Raw genomic sequence first — 17,793 nt, 5'->3', positions numbered from 1 at the left:
TTTTATTTGTCACCATGTCTTCATTGGAAATGAAGCCTTTTCCTATGGTTTCAAAGATTTGAAGCTCCTGGGGTATGTTTTTCATAGTTTACCTCATGCTATGGCTTGCTGTTTGAATTCTGGAACCCAAAAGCAGAGCAGCTGAGTTGAGTTGCTGTCATCCATTAGTGCTGTTCCTTGTCCTGAACACATAAGCACAAAACATGTTACTTCTGCTGTGGATTTTCACTGAATATTTCTGTACGCTGTTGTTGTAGCTGGGATCATCTATGGACAAAAGAGAGGCTTGGTATATGTTTGAAGGGACCATAGCTGTTAGTGGGTTGGCTAAAACAGCTGGAAAAGGCAGAAAGGAGTTTTTGGCTTGGAATCCCTTTATTAGGTTCCAGCAAAGGGATGAAGGACCTTTTACCCAACAAGTTTGGTTCATGGTTCCAACTCTCTCGTCCAATCTGAAAAGTATCTGACAACTGGCCTTTCAGCAGACAATTTCTCATATGCTTTTCATTAACCACCGTGCTGTTCAAAGTTACCTCTGTGGATGCCCATGTAAACATAAAAGGAGAGTACACACCCAAGGACAGGATTCTTTTAAATTCTCAAGGAATATGCTTGGCATGTTTTTCCTTCAGCCTTCACCAACTCCTGGTCAACAGAGTTAAGGTAAATGAGCACAGTTCACTGCAGACAGGTGGATGAAGATCTGGCTTTTTTGCCTTTAAAAGGTGCGTTCCCTACAGTTCATTTGTTTCTGATATTGAAGGGGGTATGCTTTTACCAGTAAGTTATTTTGTGTCATAAAAGATTTAACTGGAAATTCACCAAACACAGGAGTAATGCAAAGTGCTCCAACTGACACTGCCAATTCGTAGAAGATAAGTGCCTGGTCCCCATTTTTTGCGCTGTTTTTGTCCTCTTAAGATGCTGGTTGAGACTCAATAATGTTTAGAAAACCAGTTGCTTTCCTCTGTGCTCACCCTCAAATGTCCTTATTTAAGTTCTTCCCGAATTTGTCACTCAGTTGCTGTATAAGTCTTGCCAGCTCACCAGTAGCCTGGGACTTCTCCTCCAGGAGTTCATATCGGAGACTAGAAATATCTTGCTTAATCTCTTTAAGTTCTCCTAAAGGGAGCAATACACTGTTGTTAGCAATATTAAAGGAATCACACCTATGGTTTTAAGACAGAAGAAATTATCTATTTACTTGAGCTAGGTCATGGGCATTTGTGGCACTTTCTATGATGTTACTGCTTTTATGCATTTAATATTTGGCTTATAGGAAATTACCTGTACTTGCAGTAGAGGGACCAACAACAATAACAACTGTGTATGGAAAATTCATCTTTCTTCTTGTTTGCTCTCCATGTATAGACCTTCGCCTACATGGGACGTTGGCAGGATAGCAGGGAAAAGACATTACAAGGAATGTCTTTTCCATCTGCTTACAAATACTACAAGATACCAAGGCAGCGTATATCCTTATTCAGTTCCTGCAATGTCCCTGTGGTGGGCATGGGCAGTACAGTCAATAACTACTTTACTTAGGCCCCAAGACAAGGCTAAGTATGGGTAATGCCCTGGGTTTTGCAAAGGAAGGACATGTAGTGCTATGAGGCAAAGCAGGACGCTGTACAGACAGACTCTATGATCCATGTTTTCTGCTAAGGAACATTTCAAAGCAGCAAGGTGGCTCTGAGTTAACATCATTTTCCTACATGTGAGCCTGAGGCATGCTTCCTCTCCACCAAGGGTGTTCTCTAAGCTCAATCCTTTTACTTGAGATATCAATAGCAATAACATGCTCTAATTTGTGGCAATAATAAAAACCCACTTGCCTTCATTGACTTCATCATTTTCTCGGTCCACCTGAGCCTTCAGCACGTAGCGCTTAATCAGGCGTTTCATTATTTTCTGAAAAGAGAACAGAGACACTCAACGTGAGTTTATCCACACTTCCTCAATTCTCAACTTATTCTGAAAAATTCAAGCACCTGACTTCTCTGTGGATGAAGCCTGGCTTCAGAGGAGGCAAAGGGATTTTTATCATTGACTTCTCATTTATTTTCTACTCTATCTTGTGAACTTCGTATTGAAGTAGTTGATTGATTGCCATTCCATAATAAGCCCACATTTTGTTTGTGGCATGCATCTGAGTGCAGAGTATGTCCCACAAACATAATGGAAACATAGATGATCCAATAGCAATTTAAGAAGTGGGACTCAAACCATTTTTTGAACAAGCTGCTGTTTAACATATCTATAAAATAAACTTTACTGGAAGAAATAAGTTGTTAATGATGGTAACAAACTCACTCATGATGATGAGTTGAATATCTAACCCAAAGTTAAACAGAAATACTTGCTTTGGAACTTGGGGTTGAGGAGAAAGAACAGACTTAGAACAGAGAAAGAGAAAACAAAAATGGAGAATGAGACAATTTGGAGAGAAATGGTGCATGTTATGGGACATACATAGGGTAAAAACAGCATCATGTGGATTTATAAAATGGGGGATGACTTAGTAAGGAACAGCATACATGGGAACAGTAAGAGGTGATGATGGATGCGAGCTTGCAATGTGATATTTTTTCAAAAACACATTATTTATGTAGCAGGAAAGTAACTGTCATTTTCAGGCTGCCCAGTGGCTTACAGCAGAAGGCCTACATCATTGCCAGCTCTTTGCTACAGAAAAGATGCTCATCAGTAGGGAAAAAAGCATCTGAACTGTGAGAAATGTAAAAAGTGCTGCTCTATCAGAGATAACGATTAGGAGTCCAAACTAATATGCCTAAATTTGCTTATTGGATGTTTATATCAGTTCTTGGGCATGCAATGCTTGATGGCCGTAGCTCAGTCTCAGGGGAGGAGCTAAGGCAGGACATGCTGTCTCGCTTGGGAGCAGCTTCTTAAAACAGGAAAATAGAAAAGCCTTATGCTGTTTGGACTACTTCTAGAATGAGGTCAAAGGGCTCTCTTTGAGACAAAAGAGTGACACATTCAGTGAATAGTTTTGTGCCCTCAGGGCTTTCTGCATCCTCTGCAAACAGAGGAGAGCTCGATGAACATCCAAGAGAGGATATGCAAATGCCTTTTCTTGAACAGATGGCCACTATTAAGGGAAAACCTCTCAGCGTGAGCTCACCTATTCGCAAAGCAATCACGTCTGCTTTGAACATCACTTAAAATCACTGCAAAGACTGTGAAACTCGAATTAAGGAATCGATACACTTGCTCTTTTTTTTTTTTTCTCCCCAGAAGCCAGCTATGAGTTATAACGGTAGGAAATGCACGTGCAATCAAAGAAGGATCCACTCATTTATATAAAGGTCATGTAGCCATGGAATGTGGGATTTAAAGACTCTGTTCTTGTCTCAAAGAGGCATCTGGCTAACCGGGTGGGTCAGTTAAGGCAACAGAGGTGAGGCACAGCGCACGTACGGTGTGTTGAAGATGGCCAAGGTAGTAGAATCCAGAGGGAGGTAGGGTTGGCACCTGGGAAAACATAAATGAAGTAATGTTTGGGGAAAGTAGGGAAATCCTAGATCCAAGATGTATGATTTTTGTTGTTTGTTTGTTTCAGAACAGATGACAGGAAATTTAGAATAAAACAAGGAATCGACATAAACAATGAATATCATTTCTATCTGGAAAAATATGGTAACATCTATCTACTCCACTTCCCATGCAGCTGGTATTTTTGAAGGCCACTACTCAAATACAGTCCTATATTAACTGCTGCACACGAAAGCCAAAAGCCTGAAGGTGCCCACCTGATCCATTGAGAACAGAATGCAGTCAGATTTGTCTACAGAAACTAAATTAAAAACATGGCCATCCCTAACATGAGGCTACTTAGTCATCTAGTAGATGTTTCAGCCAGTACGTTTAGGAAAGTTATTCGTTTTTGCTCCATATTGCTTTTCTCCTTCTCTCCAGCACTGTTCCTTACAGCTTCAATAAATGGAATAGCTTCTCAGCAAAACAATCCTGTTTATTACAGGGAAGTGACAAATAAAGCTTCCAGACAGCATCGTGATAATGAAGGCCAAACTTGAAACAGTTTAAATACAATTGGTCTCAATCCCACGCATTATCCATTGGGCAGTACAAGAGCTCCAGAGTGAGCCATCACATGTGCTCCTCTCTTGCAGCTATTTTATCACACCAAACATCAAATAAATACATTCCTGAGCTTCTAAAATTACCAACCAGTCCTTCTAATTTCCCTGACAAATCCTTTCCTGACTTTTATAGAGCAAAGTGCTGCTGACAGCATGACAGACTGCCAGTGCTGGGAGTGGAGACAAACACATGAACTTAACACAGCATTTTAGCAGTGCTCCATTCAAAGCCTCATCTGAAGAGGGTTTGATGAGGACATTCTTTTACTCAGACTAGTTTACCCCCACATCATGGCAGCTATTTGTCCTATTTCTCAAGCTACTGCAGGTTGAGTTCTGCACATCTCTTGATATCCCTCAAGAGCACCATACTACAGCTACACAAAGTGCAGGTCTACTTCACCTGATAAGCCTCACTAAAGGAAACATGCAGAGAAGCCACTACTTCAAACATCTTCCCAGCTGCAGAAGAAAATTTGCTGTACAGACTATCAAAGTGTTTGTTCTTTTTTTTATATTTAGATAATGAAGATTATTGCACCTTTCTTGCGTTATTTGACAATTTCTTCCTACAGCAACTGGCACTTTCTAAGATCATTTGAAGGCAAGTCCAGTAGGAGCAAAATCAAGTGAAAACAACAAGCATTCATGCCTGCCTTTCTTTGAAAACTCAACTTATTTTCACAGCTGTTTTTGGCTTTCTCACCCCTAGAAATAAGGGCTTAATTTACCACAAACATTAGGAGATCTCATTTAGAAGTTATAGCAGCATCTTTCTGCTACCTGTGGGTCTGAACGTACAGCGAAATGTCAGAAATGCCGAAGTGCTGCTTTGAGAAGGACAATCATCTCTCTTCCCTTCAATCCTGATGGTGTCACATCAGCTACCTGTGTTTTTGGTCCATACCACATTGCAGTGTAGGACAAGTTACTGACAGAGAAAGCACGTGCAAATGGCAATGGAAAGGCTGGAGGGGTGGCATGGTGTCGTGACAATGAAACGCCGCCAGTGCGAGACTAGGAGATTAAAGCTTGAATGACCGTCCTGCTATGAAGCTTAATACCCATGAGAGGAATTAATTAGCGTGGCCTATATTAACACCACGTCTATTACCATGGATGATACGCCGCATTTGCCTCTGAGCGCTGTGACCGCACTAAGCCACAGCTCAGCACATCACAGGATGGCACCAACTGGACCCAAGCAATACAGCCCAGCAGAGCAGTACACCAGCACACCTCTGCCCTGCTCTGTGATTACCTGGTATCTTGTGGGCTTGTTATAAGCATTCTTCACTGAAAAGTTTTCTGAATGCAGACTGCCAGACTGAAAACGAACTTTCTGTAACGATAAAACGTTGAGATGTATTAAGCCAGTGATAGCTTCTCTCATGCGAATGACCCCAAACTTAAGGGAGCTTTATAAATCCGGTAGGAAATGATTAAATGTGTGGGTGTAATAAAAGTCAGTGCATTCTGTTCTAAAAAGGCTCCAAAAGAAGGAAAAGAATTGAAAAACAAAAACTCCTGGGAAAAAGAAAGGATTTAAGTTGTCAAGGCACAAACAGTACTCTCAGACCAGTTCTGGTTAAGGAGGTGCTAAAAGAAGTGAAATGTATTCATCTTAGACTGGTGATTACCAATGGAGGGCACAGTTTTTAAAAAATAAATAGGTTTGTAGAGAACAAGTCAATGCAGCTATAAAAAATTCTGAGATGGAATTGATTTTCAGCAGTTCTTTGAAAACAGTAGTACAATTTGCTACTTTTTTATCTGAATCCTTTTCAAAAATAGAACAGTATTTATTTATTTTTTTTATCAGATGACAACAAAGCTATTGCTTTTCCCAACTAGAATCTTCCAAAAGTCTTTTCAGAAGACCAACATTCATTACAGATTTATGTGACACTCATATCCACCTATGAACTTTTTGGTCCAAACGCTAAAGAAATAAAGAAGTACTCAAAGGAATTAATTACATATTATAGACTCAAAGGAGCTAATACACACACACAGACCCTTACAACTGCATGCAAGTGTACAGGGAAGTCCCTATTTAAGGGCTTTTTATTCCCAACTGCCTCACTGATCTTGAGAAATAATTATATTATTAATCAGGATGCTGGTAATGGCTAGAAGACAGATGCTTGCTTTTGACAGGGAACACAACCCCAGTGCTACCAAAGCACATTTCTACTTCAGGTGGCCAAAGAAGAGATGGAAGAGGCAGGATCTGCCCATCAGTGCTACTCATTACTAGGCAGAAGTAAGTGAGGGGTTGCTAATTGCAGCTGTAGGCATTTAGGAAGTGTTATTAGTAACTGCTTGGAAACTTGTTCCCAAACCTGGAATGGCAGTAAATATGGTGGTTAACATAATGGCACTAAAATTAATTGGGAAATCACTTAAAGGCAAGAGCATGTTTTGAAGAGGCATGAAAGCCTGCTGGGCAGATTAGGAGCCAGATAAGATGGGATATTATCTGTGCTTCTGCCCTTGCCCTTTGACTTTGTCTATTAGGCTCTGGGAAACCCCATTATAGAAGTGCCTCCTCTTATAAGAGTTGCTCTGTCACAGGTGTACTGACAGTGCTCGGTACAATGAGGCTGCAAGTCTGGGAGGACCCTCTAGGTGCTGATATAAGACAAGTAACAACGCTGAGCAAGAGACTGCACTGTCCCTGATCAACCTGCAAACGATGCAACCCCACCAGAAGGTCCTTGCAGCCATGGATCTATCACTCTACACAGAAGGCAAAAAGCAAAGATGCAACATACCCGTTGTTTGGAGTTCAGCATTCCCATCTCAAGATCATTTTCACAGTTTTTGGCCTTAGATTTGCAGAGTTTTATGAGGCACATTTTTATTCTCAGTATGAGATAATAAAATGATTTAGGGCTTGGCACTAGATTAAAGGGAGCAGGTAAAGTCCTTCCTTCATCAAAGTAGGATAGCCAGAGCTTGGCACGTGCAAACTTCCACTCCACATCTGCATCCTCCTTGGAAAGGGAAGAGAAAATAACACCCAAATGCATAATTAGCACAAAGAAAGGAATTCAGCTATCATGAGAACAAACATAAAGGCAGGAGTTAACAAGAATCAGCTAAAAGAACACCTGAAAGTAATGTTATCTTCTTAGGTTTCTCTGTCATCTCAAAAAAAAAGGAAAAAACAAACAAAGAAATGAATAAACAGAGTGCAAATCCTCCAAATACCAGACTGAATGTCACCTATTTCTGCTTGACAGAAAAATTTTACAAACTGCTTATTAAGAAGAAGTTGGGAACAGGGGAACCATTTTTGCCTTCTAAGCCAGGCAAATGCCATGAGCCAGAAAGGTCAGCGTAAGATGGGATACAAATAAGTTCACATTTCTCTCCAGCAAAGGCTGCAGAAATGCAGCACAGTGTCACAAAGAGGCATTTTGGAGGAGAGGTGGGAGCACAGAAGGCTGGAGCAGAGCTGTGCTGCAACGAGGGAGATAATGAAGAGCAAATCATTTCAGAGTGGCATTTTTTGCCCCGTTTCTTTGTCTCATTTGAACATGGGAGCATAGCTGCAGCCAGCTTTATAGCAGTGGCCAGTAACTAGGTTTGTTGAAGGTGTTTTGCACACTAGTGTGGTTCCTTTAAGTCAAACATTACTTTTTTCATTAGACAGCAAAGGGCTTGTCTTTCAGTAACAACCCAGTGCTGGTGCTTTGCTGGTAAGTTATCTGTATTAAAACATGCATATAGTCATGGAAAGGAGAAGTTACAAATACAACAATGATTCCCTCTGATTAACTGCAGTGCTAATTGCCAGGTAACTTATCACTGCACTGGCCAGGAATCACCCATAGAGGAGGCTAGATCACTGATTTCTTCTATCATCAGATTACTTCCTGGTCAATCCTGATTGCGTTCACCACGATAATATTCCCAGATCAATGCACCTTATTTCTCCTACCATTCACCACCTGCCACTTAAGCAGCTGTAGGAAAAAAAACAACCCAACTCACTGCCTGTGAATCTCTTTTATGAAGCATCAGGATGGGCCAGGGTCACTTCCAAACTCAAGGACAAGGTTAAGGCTAGCACACCCTTTAAGGATCTGCTTGGCATTTACAGAGGATGATGGTCAGATCCATCCATCAGGCAAAGAAACAGAGCGATACAGTTGCTATACAGCTGTTGCCTTGCAGTTTATATGGAGGGCAGCAGCACAGATAGAAACATGGTCTGCTGGTTCCTTATACTCACGTACATCCATGTTCTGCTGAAATCAGTAACCTCTGATTAATTCCTACCTTGAAAACCATGTCAAAAACTAGCATACCACAACTGAGCTTAATTCTGTTGCAGCTGCAGTGATACTTCTGCCAACAGAGCAACATTCACTGCTGTTGCTCAGCCTTCTCATTGTTTGGGGTTGAACCTCACAAAAGCCTAAAGCTGAATTATGGTAGAAATAATTTGTTAACATTTTTAAGGCTTTTCTGCTAAATAGCTAAGGAGCTAATGATGGAAGTGTTTCTGGCTGGCAGAAGGATTTTTTTTTTCCTTCCATAAATAGAAACTGGTCAGGAAGCATTAATACTTGAGGGATAAACAGAAAAAAACCAGAAGTAGCTGAAAAGAGACGTTCAATGGAAAGCACGAGAATACTATTTTGTAAACTGGCTAACAGAAAAGCATTTTCTCATTGACTGCAATGGAATTTAATTCCTAAGTAATTACCATCCGCTGTCATTATGGACATTGCTGTTGTCAGATAAACTGAAAGGACTTCCTATTTAGTCAGTAGGATGACTTTGTCTTTCCTTAATCTCTCTGTCGCTGAGGATTTAGAGGAATTAGTGTGAGATTTACTAGATTTCTCCCAGTTCTCTGGATGGAATAGCTCACATTTGTTTCTCTTGCTGATAGTTATAAATATTCTTTAACAAAGTTCTGAAAAGTTCCAGGCAGCCAAGAAGGATGTTCAAGGCTTTTCCAGGTAACTGTTCATCATGGAATATTGAATATAGAGCAGAAAACTAACATAGGCCACCTACTGAGACATTTATTGATATTTTTCTTCTGCAAACTCACAAGAAAATCTCTACTTACTACAATAAACTAGAAATGCATTAAGAATCTGATACTCCTTCAGAAACAGATCTCGTTTCAGTAGAAACTGCTTCATCTTAAGGTTTGGGGGTTGGAACTCAGGGACCTTTAAGATCCTTTCCAAACCAAGCCATTCTATGATTCAAAGTGATTAGAAAACTTTGGGAAAATACCTTCTGCACACAAGAAAGCTTCCAGGGCAGAGAGCACATGTAAGGTCCCTCTGACATTTAGACTCAGTTGCAGCACACGTGAGATAGAGCTCTGTTTGCACTACAGTACATGGAGGAATCAGACATTACAGTCAGAAAATAATTTCAGCTGTGGCCTTTTGCAGTGTCAGGTTCAGAGGGAAGATTAGAGCGAATGATTAATACAAATCCAGCCACAGAAACTTGACATTTAGCAAATCGGAAGAAAGAGGTGAATCAGCATTAACACTGTCCAAATATTAATCCTTTCTTTTTCTTCTTTTATGTTAGCAGGGAGTTGTTTTTGTCCAAAGCACTCAGCAAACCCAGCCTGCTTCTACCAGTGCTACTGAACAAAGTTGGGTAAACCCTGTAAACGCCTTTCTGCAGATACTGATTCATGTTCTGTGATGGTTGTATTCATATCCTTTATATGCTGGTGGTGGGGGTTTTTTTGGTTTTTTTTTTTTTTTTTTTTTTTTGCTCATGCCATTATGATCTGTGGTCCCAGGGGTGCCTCAAAATATAACAAAAAATATATACCAAGATTTCATACCTGGTAATTGGAAAATAAGGAATTTTTATATGTGTATCTATGAGCTTCAGCCCTAAATGGGCCTGCATGTTTAGCCAGTAGAAAATAGGGAAAGAAACAGGTGAAATATTGCTTGATTTCTCGTAAGGAAATAACATAGCTAAGGTGGATAAATTATTGCAACCAATGTAGGCAGTAAAAACTACTACAAGCTGCTTTCATTAAATACACGCAAAGGAAATCGAGATTGCTCACAGATGGTCATTAAAGACAAGGAAGTTGAAGTTTTTATAGAAATGATTCATTGTTAATTATTAATTCAGCCCTAGTTTGGGACTGATATGGCCTTGACTCTCTGTAAGAATTGTATTTCAATAGTGCTCCAATTTTGCATACGGAATAAACAACAACTTCCTTGTTCTTTTAACATTTTCATTATCGATAACAATTACGCATACTGTGTTCATAACCCAGTTTCTTATCTTACCTCAATTTCCTGATAAGAGTTGTTTATCATGGCTATTAGCATATTAAGCAGCACCACCACCATGGTCACGTTGTATACTCCATAGAGTACATATCCAATATTCTCAATGAATTTATGATCGTACTTCAGCACCACGGATATCACTTCAGATAAGCCAAATATTGACCAGAATAAGGTTTTAAAACTTTCTTCTACCCTAAAAATAAAGAAAATGGTTGCTTTATAGAGTTGGTAGCAAATCAGGCAGAACAAATGCTTAATAATAAAAGTGGCAACCCACCAATATAAATATGATGCCTTGGCACAGTAATTACAAGCAGTTATCCATCACCCTGGGAGATGCCAGATTAAATGTCCTGATCTGATAAAGAAATAATACTTCTATGAATACTATAAAGTGGCAGCGACCCCTTACTAGCTCCATCTGCTCTTCTCAGATGTGTTATTTGTCATTTGGCTTTTCTGTCCCTATTAAGGACTCCTCCATGGGCCACTTGCAGTTTGGAACCTTTTGTAAGGGACTCAGAAGTTCTTACTTCACCACCTATTCCTCATCTGGAGAAGATGCAGATGAATCAAGCAGAGATTACCTGGGAGAAGGAAGAGGGAACTTATCTTGACTGCCTTGTAAGGGATTTCCAGGGCAGAAGAAAAGCATCATTTTCTGCACAAAAGGAATCTGTGAGAAGTTCTGACTTGTGGCATGAGTGTAACCAGTGCACCATGCAAATAAAGTCATCCCATGGTCTGATTTTCTTCCAGACAGAAATGAAGGAAGGAGGAGGACGAGGAAGAATGCTGGTATGTTTTGTAAGAACTTTGCTTAGTTTTCAAGTTGAAAGAAAATAATGCATTTACTTTCACTCACTTTATGTGAGTTTACTCGCATCCCAGGAGGTAAATGCCCTCTAAGAAAACAAAGCCATTAATTATTTTCAGGATCTTTTAATTATTTTTATTAGGGTGACTAATCCAGCAAGATCTGTTTGTGAAAACAGATTATAGACACAAACTATGAACATGACCTAGGGAAGCCACAGCAAACTGGCTCTTATCTCCCATCACAACTCCTGGCATCCCCTCCTCCATTTGCACATCATAGTAAGACTGCAGTAAATATTCAGGCATCATTCTCATCCAGCATAACCGCACTGACTTGTGGGAGATGATCCTGAGTGGTGTTCCAAATAGGTGTCACACAACATCAGTTGAAATGTGGCTTTCTATTCAGTCTTCATTTTACTTAGATAAATTATTGTTTGCGCCTCCTCGCTGTTTTGCAATGAGGCTGGGATATTACGCAGAGATTTACCTGTGGGATGAGCTATGACTGCTGCAAAAAAGCACCACCTCTTTTCTACTTGGAGGGTATTTCCTCTCCTCACTCTGCTCTTGTCTCCTCCCATCACACGCAGCAAAGGACAGCTGACATTAATGTGTCAGATATCCTTCACTTTTATGTTAGAAATCTGCTTAGCTCCTATTCTATTAGACATTGTATTTCTAGTTAAAGAACTTGTACAACACCAAAAACCACTGGCTTTGAAACCTGTCATCAGTCACTTATCAAACTAATAAAAACCGTAACCACCAGCCTGGATCCCAGCTACACCCTGCTATTAACCTCCCTTTTTTAATTTGGAAAGGTTCCCTTAGTTTTCCACCCTGCTGGTGGTTTTTAATACAACATGTCAATTCCGCTCCTTTTCTGCAGTTTAAGCATTAACCTTTGTTCTGGAGAGGTGTCAGGTTCTCCTTGAAAAGTAAATTATGGCTGGCCCTGGCCACCTTGAGAAGCTGAGGGCTCCAGCACAGCCATCGTGCTCCTCTGCAAATGTCCAAAGTCCTTAATCCTAGCATCAAGTGGAAGAAGAATGGGTATGGGAGCAGGAGGGTGGCAGGAAACTGGCATCCCAACACAACGCTCAGCAATGCCTACAAGACAGACAAAGCACTCTCACTTGTGGAAGAAATGATTCTGAAGGGACCTGGTACTAGACCATCCCCACCTTCTGACGAGGCTGCATCAGAGAAACACAGAATGGCTTACGTTGGCGGAGACCTTAAAGATCCAAGCCCCCAGCCATGGGCAGGGTTGCCAACCAACAGCTCTCCAGCCTGGGGAATGGGGAATCCACAGCTTTTCTGGGCAGCCTGTACCAAACTTGGATGGTTCCTCCCCTCTCACTACTGCCAATTTGCACAAGATTTGGCACAGGTAACAGGGAACATATTCGTTTCTTTTTGAAAGTGTCTCACTAAAATACGAGATGAGGACAGTTGGAGCAAACTCTTTGAAATTTCCAAGATGTTGATGCATCTCGTCAGCATCAGCTATGATGTTTGCCCCCCTCCTGCAAAGACACAGAGTGCTTTATCCTTCCCAAAGGTAAACAAATGAGGGAAGAGATCAAGAGTCCTGTCCATCTTAACCACTCCGGAGAGCAGGGGGAGCTGGCAGGGACAAATTGAGTGGTGCTGCTTGCTGGCACGGGTATGCTGTGCTCTCCTCACTGCAGAAGGGCCAGCAATTGTAGCGGGAACAGAAAGAATTTTGCTTGAATAGGCAGTCTTGATGAAGTTAAACAAAGATTTTGCATTAAGGAAGAAAACAGACCACAGGCAATCATCTAGTTTCAGATTTTCCTTGCTTCTCTAAGCAGCTGTGTGCTGTTCATCAAAAAAGATCACAGCGAGGACATGATTTCATGTCAGTCTTGCATCCTCCCCTTTAAGAAAGCTTAAGGCATCCTTTCAGACTGAGTTATTTCTTTAAATTGATTGGTAGAGCTTTAACATTGCCAGAAAAGCAATGCAGTCAATATAATCCACAAAAATATCATATTTTGACAGAGCAAAATAAGAAGAAAAAAGCCTCCAAGCCTTTAAGTAACATTGGCACTGAGCAGTGAGTCACAGTTCCCCTTGGGGAGAAGCAGACAGAAACCCTCATGCTGCAGCCTTCAGCCTGATTTGTGATGCAAAAAGCAAGACGAACACAATCAGTCTTGCCTCCATTTCAATTCTGTTTGCATAGCATGTTCATAATTACGGGCTGTTTGGAGAGCTGTGTTCTGTACACAGCATACAACAAACACATAAACAGTGCTGGGGTCAGCCGCAAGAGGCCTGAAAGCTGTCAACTTTTCAGCACTGAAGAACTGAAAAAGAAAAATTTGGAAGTATACCACAGTTAGCTAAATAATCTCAGTGTTTAACAGCGTGAGGAAAAGCACGCTGCATTTTCATTTCCTTTGCATCAAGAGCATTAAAATTGAAGAACTGACAGAAACTGTATGATAACATGGTTCAGAGGCCACCGGGGTGCTGTGTGCCTGCTCTGCAGAAAGCAAAATGAAGGATTCCAAAAGTGCAAGCTACACCAGCATTCATGGATTATTATTAGATGTAAGCATTCAATTCCCTCTCAATGATACCTGGACAAATATTCATTTTTTTTCCTCTTCCTACGCACTGTCCTGGGGAGCTGTGGTTGTTTGAAATCCAATGTTATTTCCGTGAGCAGCTCCTTGTCTGTGAGGGTATCACTGGGGATATCCACTGCGATGTTCAGAGGGAGCTGTCAATTCAGTGCCCTTTGGAACCGGCCAGTCTGATTAACATGCAAATCCAGCAGGTTTTTTTCTTCTGTCACAATTAGCCAAGTGATATCCAACTCAGGTCCCATAGTAAAACAGCCATCGTTTTGAGCAGGAAATTTAATTTCCGTAAAATTTCACGCATTGGAATTTGCGACGTCTGCTATGAGGTGCATTCAGAGAAGTCAGTGAAATCACAAAATGCTTACGAGTTCAGCAAAGTGAGCGTTTCTCTTCGCCTCGGCAAATTCTGACAACACATTGAGACTTCCCCCCTTGTCACAAATAAGTGAATGGCAGAAGGAAAGCACCATGCTCAGGACGGTTCACAGGCTGCTCAAGAAAAGCAAACAAGGAAATGTCGCGAGGGTTAGCCCCTCTGCCAATGTACCATTCCTAGCTTGCCAAAACTGTGTGGGACTGCAGGTTTCTGGTTTGTTGAATAAGACATCTGAGAAGGATTTTGAGGATGAATGTTAATTTACACTCTTTGTTTCGTGCGATGAAGGGCTCATTTTCACTCATCATCCTTTAACGCTTCTGCATGTTTATATAATCAGAGGAAATCAGGCTTATTTTAAGTCTTTTCCAAACTATTAAAAGGAAAATTCATTTTCATGGAAAATTTGCTTTGTAACTCCATGAAGTCCCTCCAGGATCAGTGATCACAAGGCTAACATTAAGGAGGACAAGCAGTGCCTTTTGACAGGACTCTCCTCAGCTCAGACAGCCCTCAGGCACTCAAGCAATCTTTCCTCCCGTGAGCAGTCACCATTCCAGGCAATGTTTGCTCATTATTTCCATCAAAAGACCCAGAGATCCACTTGTGCTGTGTGTGTTAATTGGACAGTTATCACTTTTGCATCAGAGACTGGAATCTGTAAGGGTGCTCTGATGACTGCCTGGAGGACACCACAACTGCTGCAGTCAGGGAAAGCATCGATTCAACTTCACATTAACTCTTGTGCTTCAAGGACATCTTCTCTTCCAACAGGAACCAAGTCACATCCCACACTCAATTTTCTTCTCTCTTACTACCAAGCACAGATAAATGTAATTGCATCTGCCCTCATAAATCCTTCCATTAATGTGTGTCCTCAGTTACAGAAAGGTTCAGAAGGCACGTTTGGTTCAATCAGAAAAGTTAAACGTTGTGGGAAAAAGTATGTGTTGCACAAGAGAGCAGTGTAGTAAGACTGGCTCCTGTCTTTGGAAGGACACAGCCACTCACAGAGCAGAAATGATGCCAATAAGGTCGTTTCTCTTAGGGGAGCTACGAGCTGAGGCTAGCTGTATGACACATTAGAGAAATGACACATCCAACGCCAGCTGCTGTCTGCTCCTCATCTCAGGCTTTACAAGTGTGGTGAGACTGCCTTGATGTCAGATCACAGCAGGGGGAAAGCATCACACCGAGCTTTCTTCTTCCCTCACAGGTGGGTGTGTGGGATGGAAAGCCCCCAGTGTGGGAAGCCCAGCAAGAAGTAGGGAGGGAGCAGCTAAGAGGAAGGGAGGTTTAGGTTTGGTGGAATCACAGGAAGAATAGAGAACACAAAGGTACGCTGCAGAGATGGACTTTTGTTTGCATGTGGAATCACCCACTGTGCAGACACCTCTCTGCTTTTAGCCAAGCACCCGACTAACAGCTGAAGAATTTTCAGCAGCATCCCAGCTACCTGGACAGAGTTAGCAGCAGCAATAAACCAGAATGAACAGAGCCCTACAAGAGCAGCCCTTTTTTCCTTAAGTACTCACGTTGTAAATGCAGGGTTGTATTTTGCACCAAGGTAGTAAGAGTAAAGGTTGAACATTCCAATCATGAAGGCCAGGAACACCATGATGAAGATGACCATGAACTTGAAGATATCCTTCACAGTCCTTCCCAAAGAGATCTGCAGGGGCCCGAAGCTTTCGTTGGCTGGAAGAATGTAAGCAATGCGGGAGAAGCTGAGTACCACAGCTATTGCATACAGTCCTTCTGAAATGATCTGAGGATCCGAGGGAAGCCACTTGTTCCTGGCTAAAACAATACATGGACATTAGACATTAGTAATGAAAAGTGACAGGTGGATGTTATGATGATAAATGATTCCTTTTTAGGGCTTCATCTTGATTCTGGCCAGGAGTTAAGGGAAAAAAAGGGCTTGGAACAACTGGTCACTGAAAGTCTTCAGCATTCTTTACAAGGATGGGCAAGAAATAGTTTCTTTTTGACATGGAAATGATTTTTGACATGGAAATGATGAGAAATGAGCGAGTCACTGAGATTTACCAGTCACACAACAGATAAAAGACTTTAAAAAAAAGTTTGGGAGTTTTGATTTCCTACTGCAGCATCAACTGTGCTGTCCTTTTTCCAGCTGATGCCCCTGAGACTGAAAACCAAAATCACAACAGAGCAGATATAACTGGCTATAACTGTAACTGGATACATGGCACTATGTCAATACATGGAAGAGAAACAATAGGGAGGCTGAGATCTCTCTCTGTAACTTTAGACAAGGAAGCTTGAATTTGTTCAGATAAAGCAGGTACAGTCACTAAACGTATCATTGTTGTGTTATCTTTAAATTGAGACCAACTTTGGCAACATAGCCACTCTAAAATTTCTACTTTAAAAAATGCCTTTTTGATATCAGTTATGCATTGTTTGTTTACTAAAAATTGATCATTTATATTAATGTAGCTTGTAAGTGTCACTGCATCAGTGAGCTTCTTGATGAAAGTATTGACTCAGAGCCAAAACAAGTGACATCTCTAAGGACACAGCAGTAAACTTCAGCATTATTTCCAGCAATTTGTACCAAGGAAAAGCAGCAGATGAAAGAATTCACAGGATCTGCTTGTGACATTCTGTTCTGGACCCTTTACGCTTCTATATCATGAATTCACTTTATATGGGTCACCAGCAAACCAGAGAGAGCAAAACCACAGCATGAGTTCCTCTTTCTTGTTGAAGCAGCGGGAGGGAAGCTTACCTTCAGAGAGGCAAGTAGGAGGCTGAGCATGTCCATGGCTGTGGTCTCAGGGCACATGTCCCTGGTGCCACATGGTGTAAGCCTACTGTGAATGAAGACTGCCAGCCCAGATCTGCCCCTCTGGTCCAAGCTCATTGCTAGAACATTGCCTTGCAAGCCTAGTGAGCAACGGGTGCTCCACTGTGCTCACACCAACAGACCTTGCAGCCTTCCATAAGCAAAGTCCCCATAGATTTTATCTAAGGTTATATCTCAAGCTTACAGAGGCACACAACAAGTCCAGCCACTATATGGGAGTGTAAAGCTCTGTTTGTGAATATCAAAGAAAAAACATCAGAAATAACGTTAACCAAAGCTGTGCTATTGCTTGCATTTCCAAACGTTAGCATTTATAAGTCACATAGGATCTCAGAAATAAAGGTGTTCTCTTGGAGATGGAGCAGTGTATGGGTGTGATTTCTATTTGTACGTCTATTACATAGGCACTGGATGTGACAGATGCACAGCACACCACCAGTTAAAAACGCAGCTCCAGATCTCACACTGGTTCACATGTCCCTCCTCTCGCATTTGAAAAATGAAGTGGGTTCATCATCTATAATTTAAATTATATCCTCCCAGGTCCCAATAATTTGTTGCTCAAGCTATTTTTCAGGAAGTGATTGAGCTAAGCCTCAGAGCAAAATCAGAGACTCGATGAGGGTCAGATCTCAGTTCTTTTTGGCTGCTTATGAAAATGGCTGGAATGGGTAAATCTCAGAAGAATGATTTTAATTTGAAAATAACT

The 17,793-nt window shown here is 41.3% G+C and overlaps 1 protein-coding gene across 2 annotated transcripts in view; it reads right to left on the bottom strand.

Moving 5' to 3' along the window:
• Positions 1-979: 979 nt before the first annotated feature.
• The window catches only part of TRPC7 (transient receptor potential cation channel subfamily C member 7), a gene marked incomplete at both ends in the record, with an annotated part of 56,110 nt that continues 39,296 nt past the window's right edge, over positions 980-17,793 (bottom strand). Inside the window, 7 exons of one of the 2 annotated variants that reach the window (XM_079542345.1) lie at positions 980-1,122; positions 1,836-1,911; positions 3,442-3,495; positions 5,386-5,466; positions 6,902-7,123; positions 10,430-10,625; positions 15,784-16,048. In XM_079542345.1, the coding sequence (XP_079398471.1) occupies positions 980-1,122; positions 1,836-1,911; positions 3,442-3,495; positions 5,386-5,466; positions 6,902-7,123; positions 10,430-10,625; positions 15,784-16,048 (1,037 nt within the window). The remainder of the gene's footprint in view (positions 1,123-1,835; positions 1,912-3,441; positions 3,496-5,385; positions 5,467-6,901; positions 7,124-10,429; positions 10,626-15,783; positions 16,049-17,793) is intronic. The other variant, XM_079542346.1, reaches the window with a different exon arrangement.

Source organism: Tetrao urogallus (assembly GCF_951394365.1).
Source record: "Tetrao urogallus genome assembly, chromosome: 14".
In the NCBI taxonomy this organism is placed as follows: domain Eukaryota; kingdom Metazoa; phylum Chordata; class Aves; order Galliformes; family Phasianidae; genus Tetrao; species Tetrao urogallus.
The sequence above is the reverse complement of the archived record's forward strand: the minus strand, read 5'-3'. Positions and strand labels throughout refer to the sequence as shown.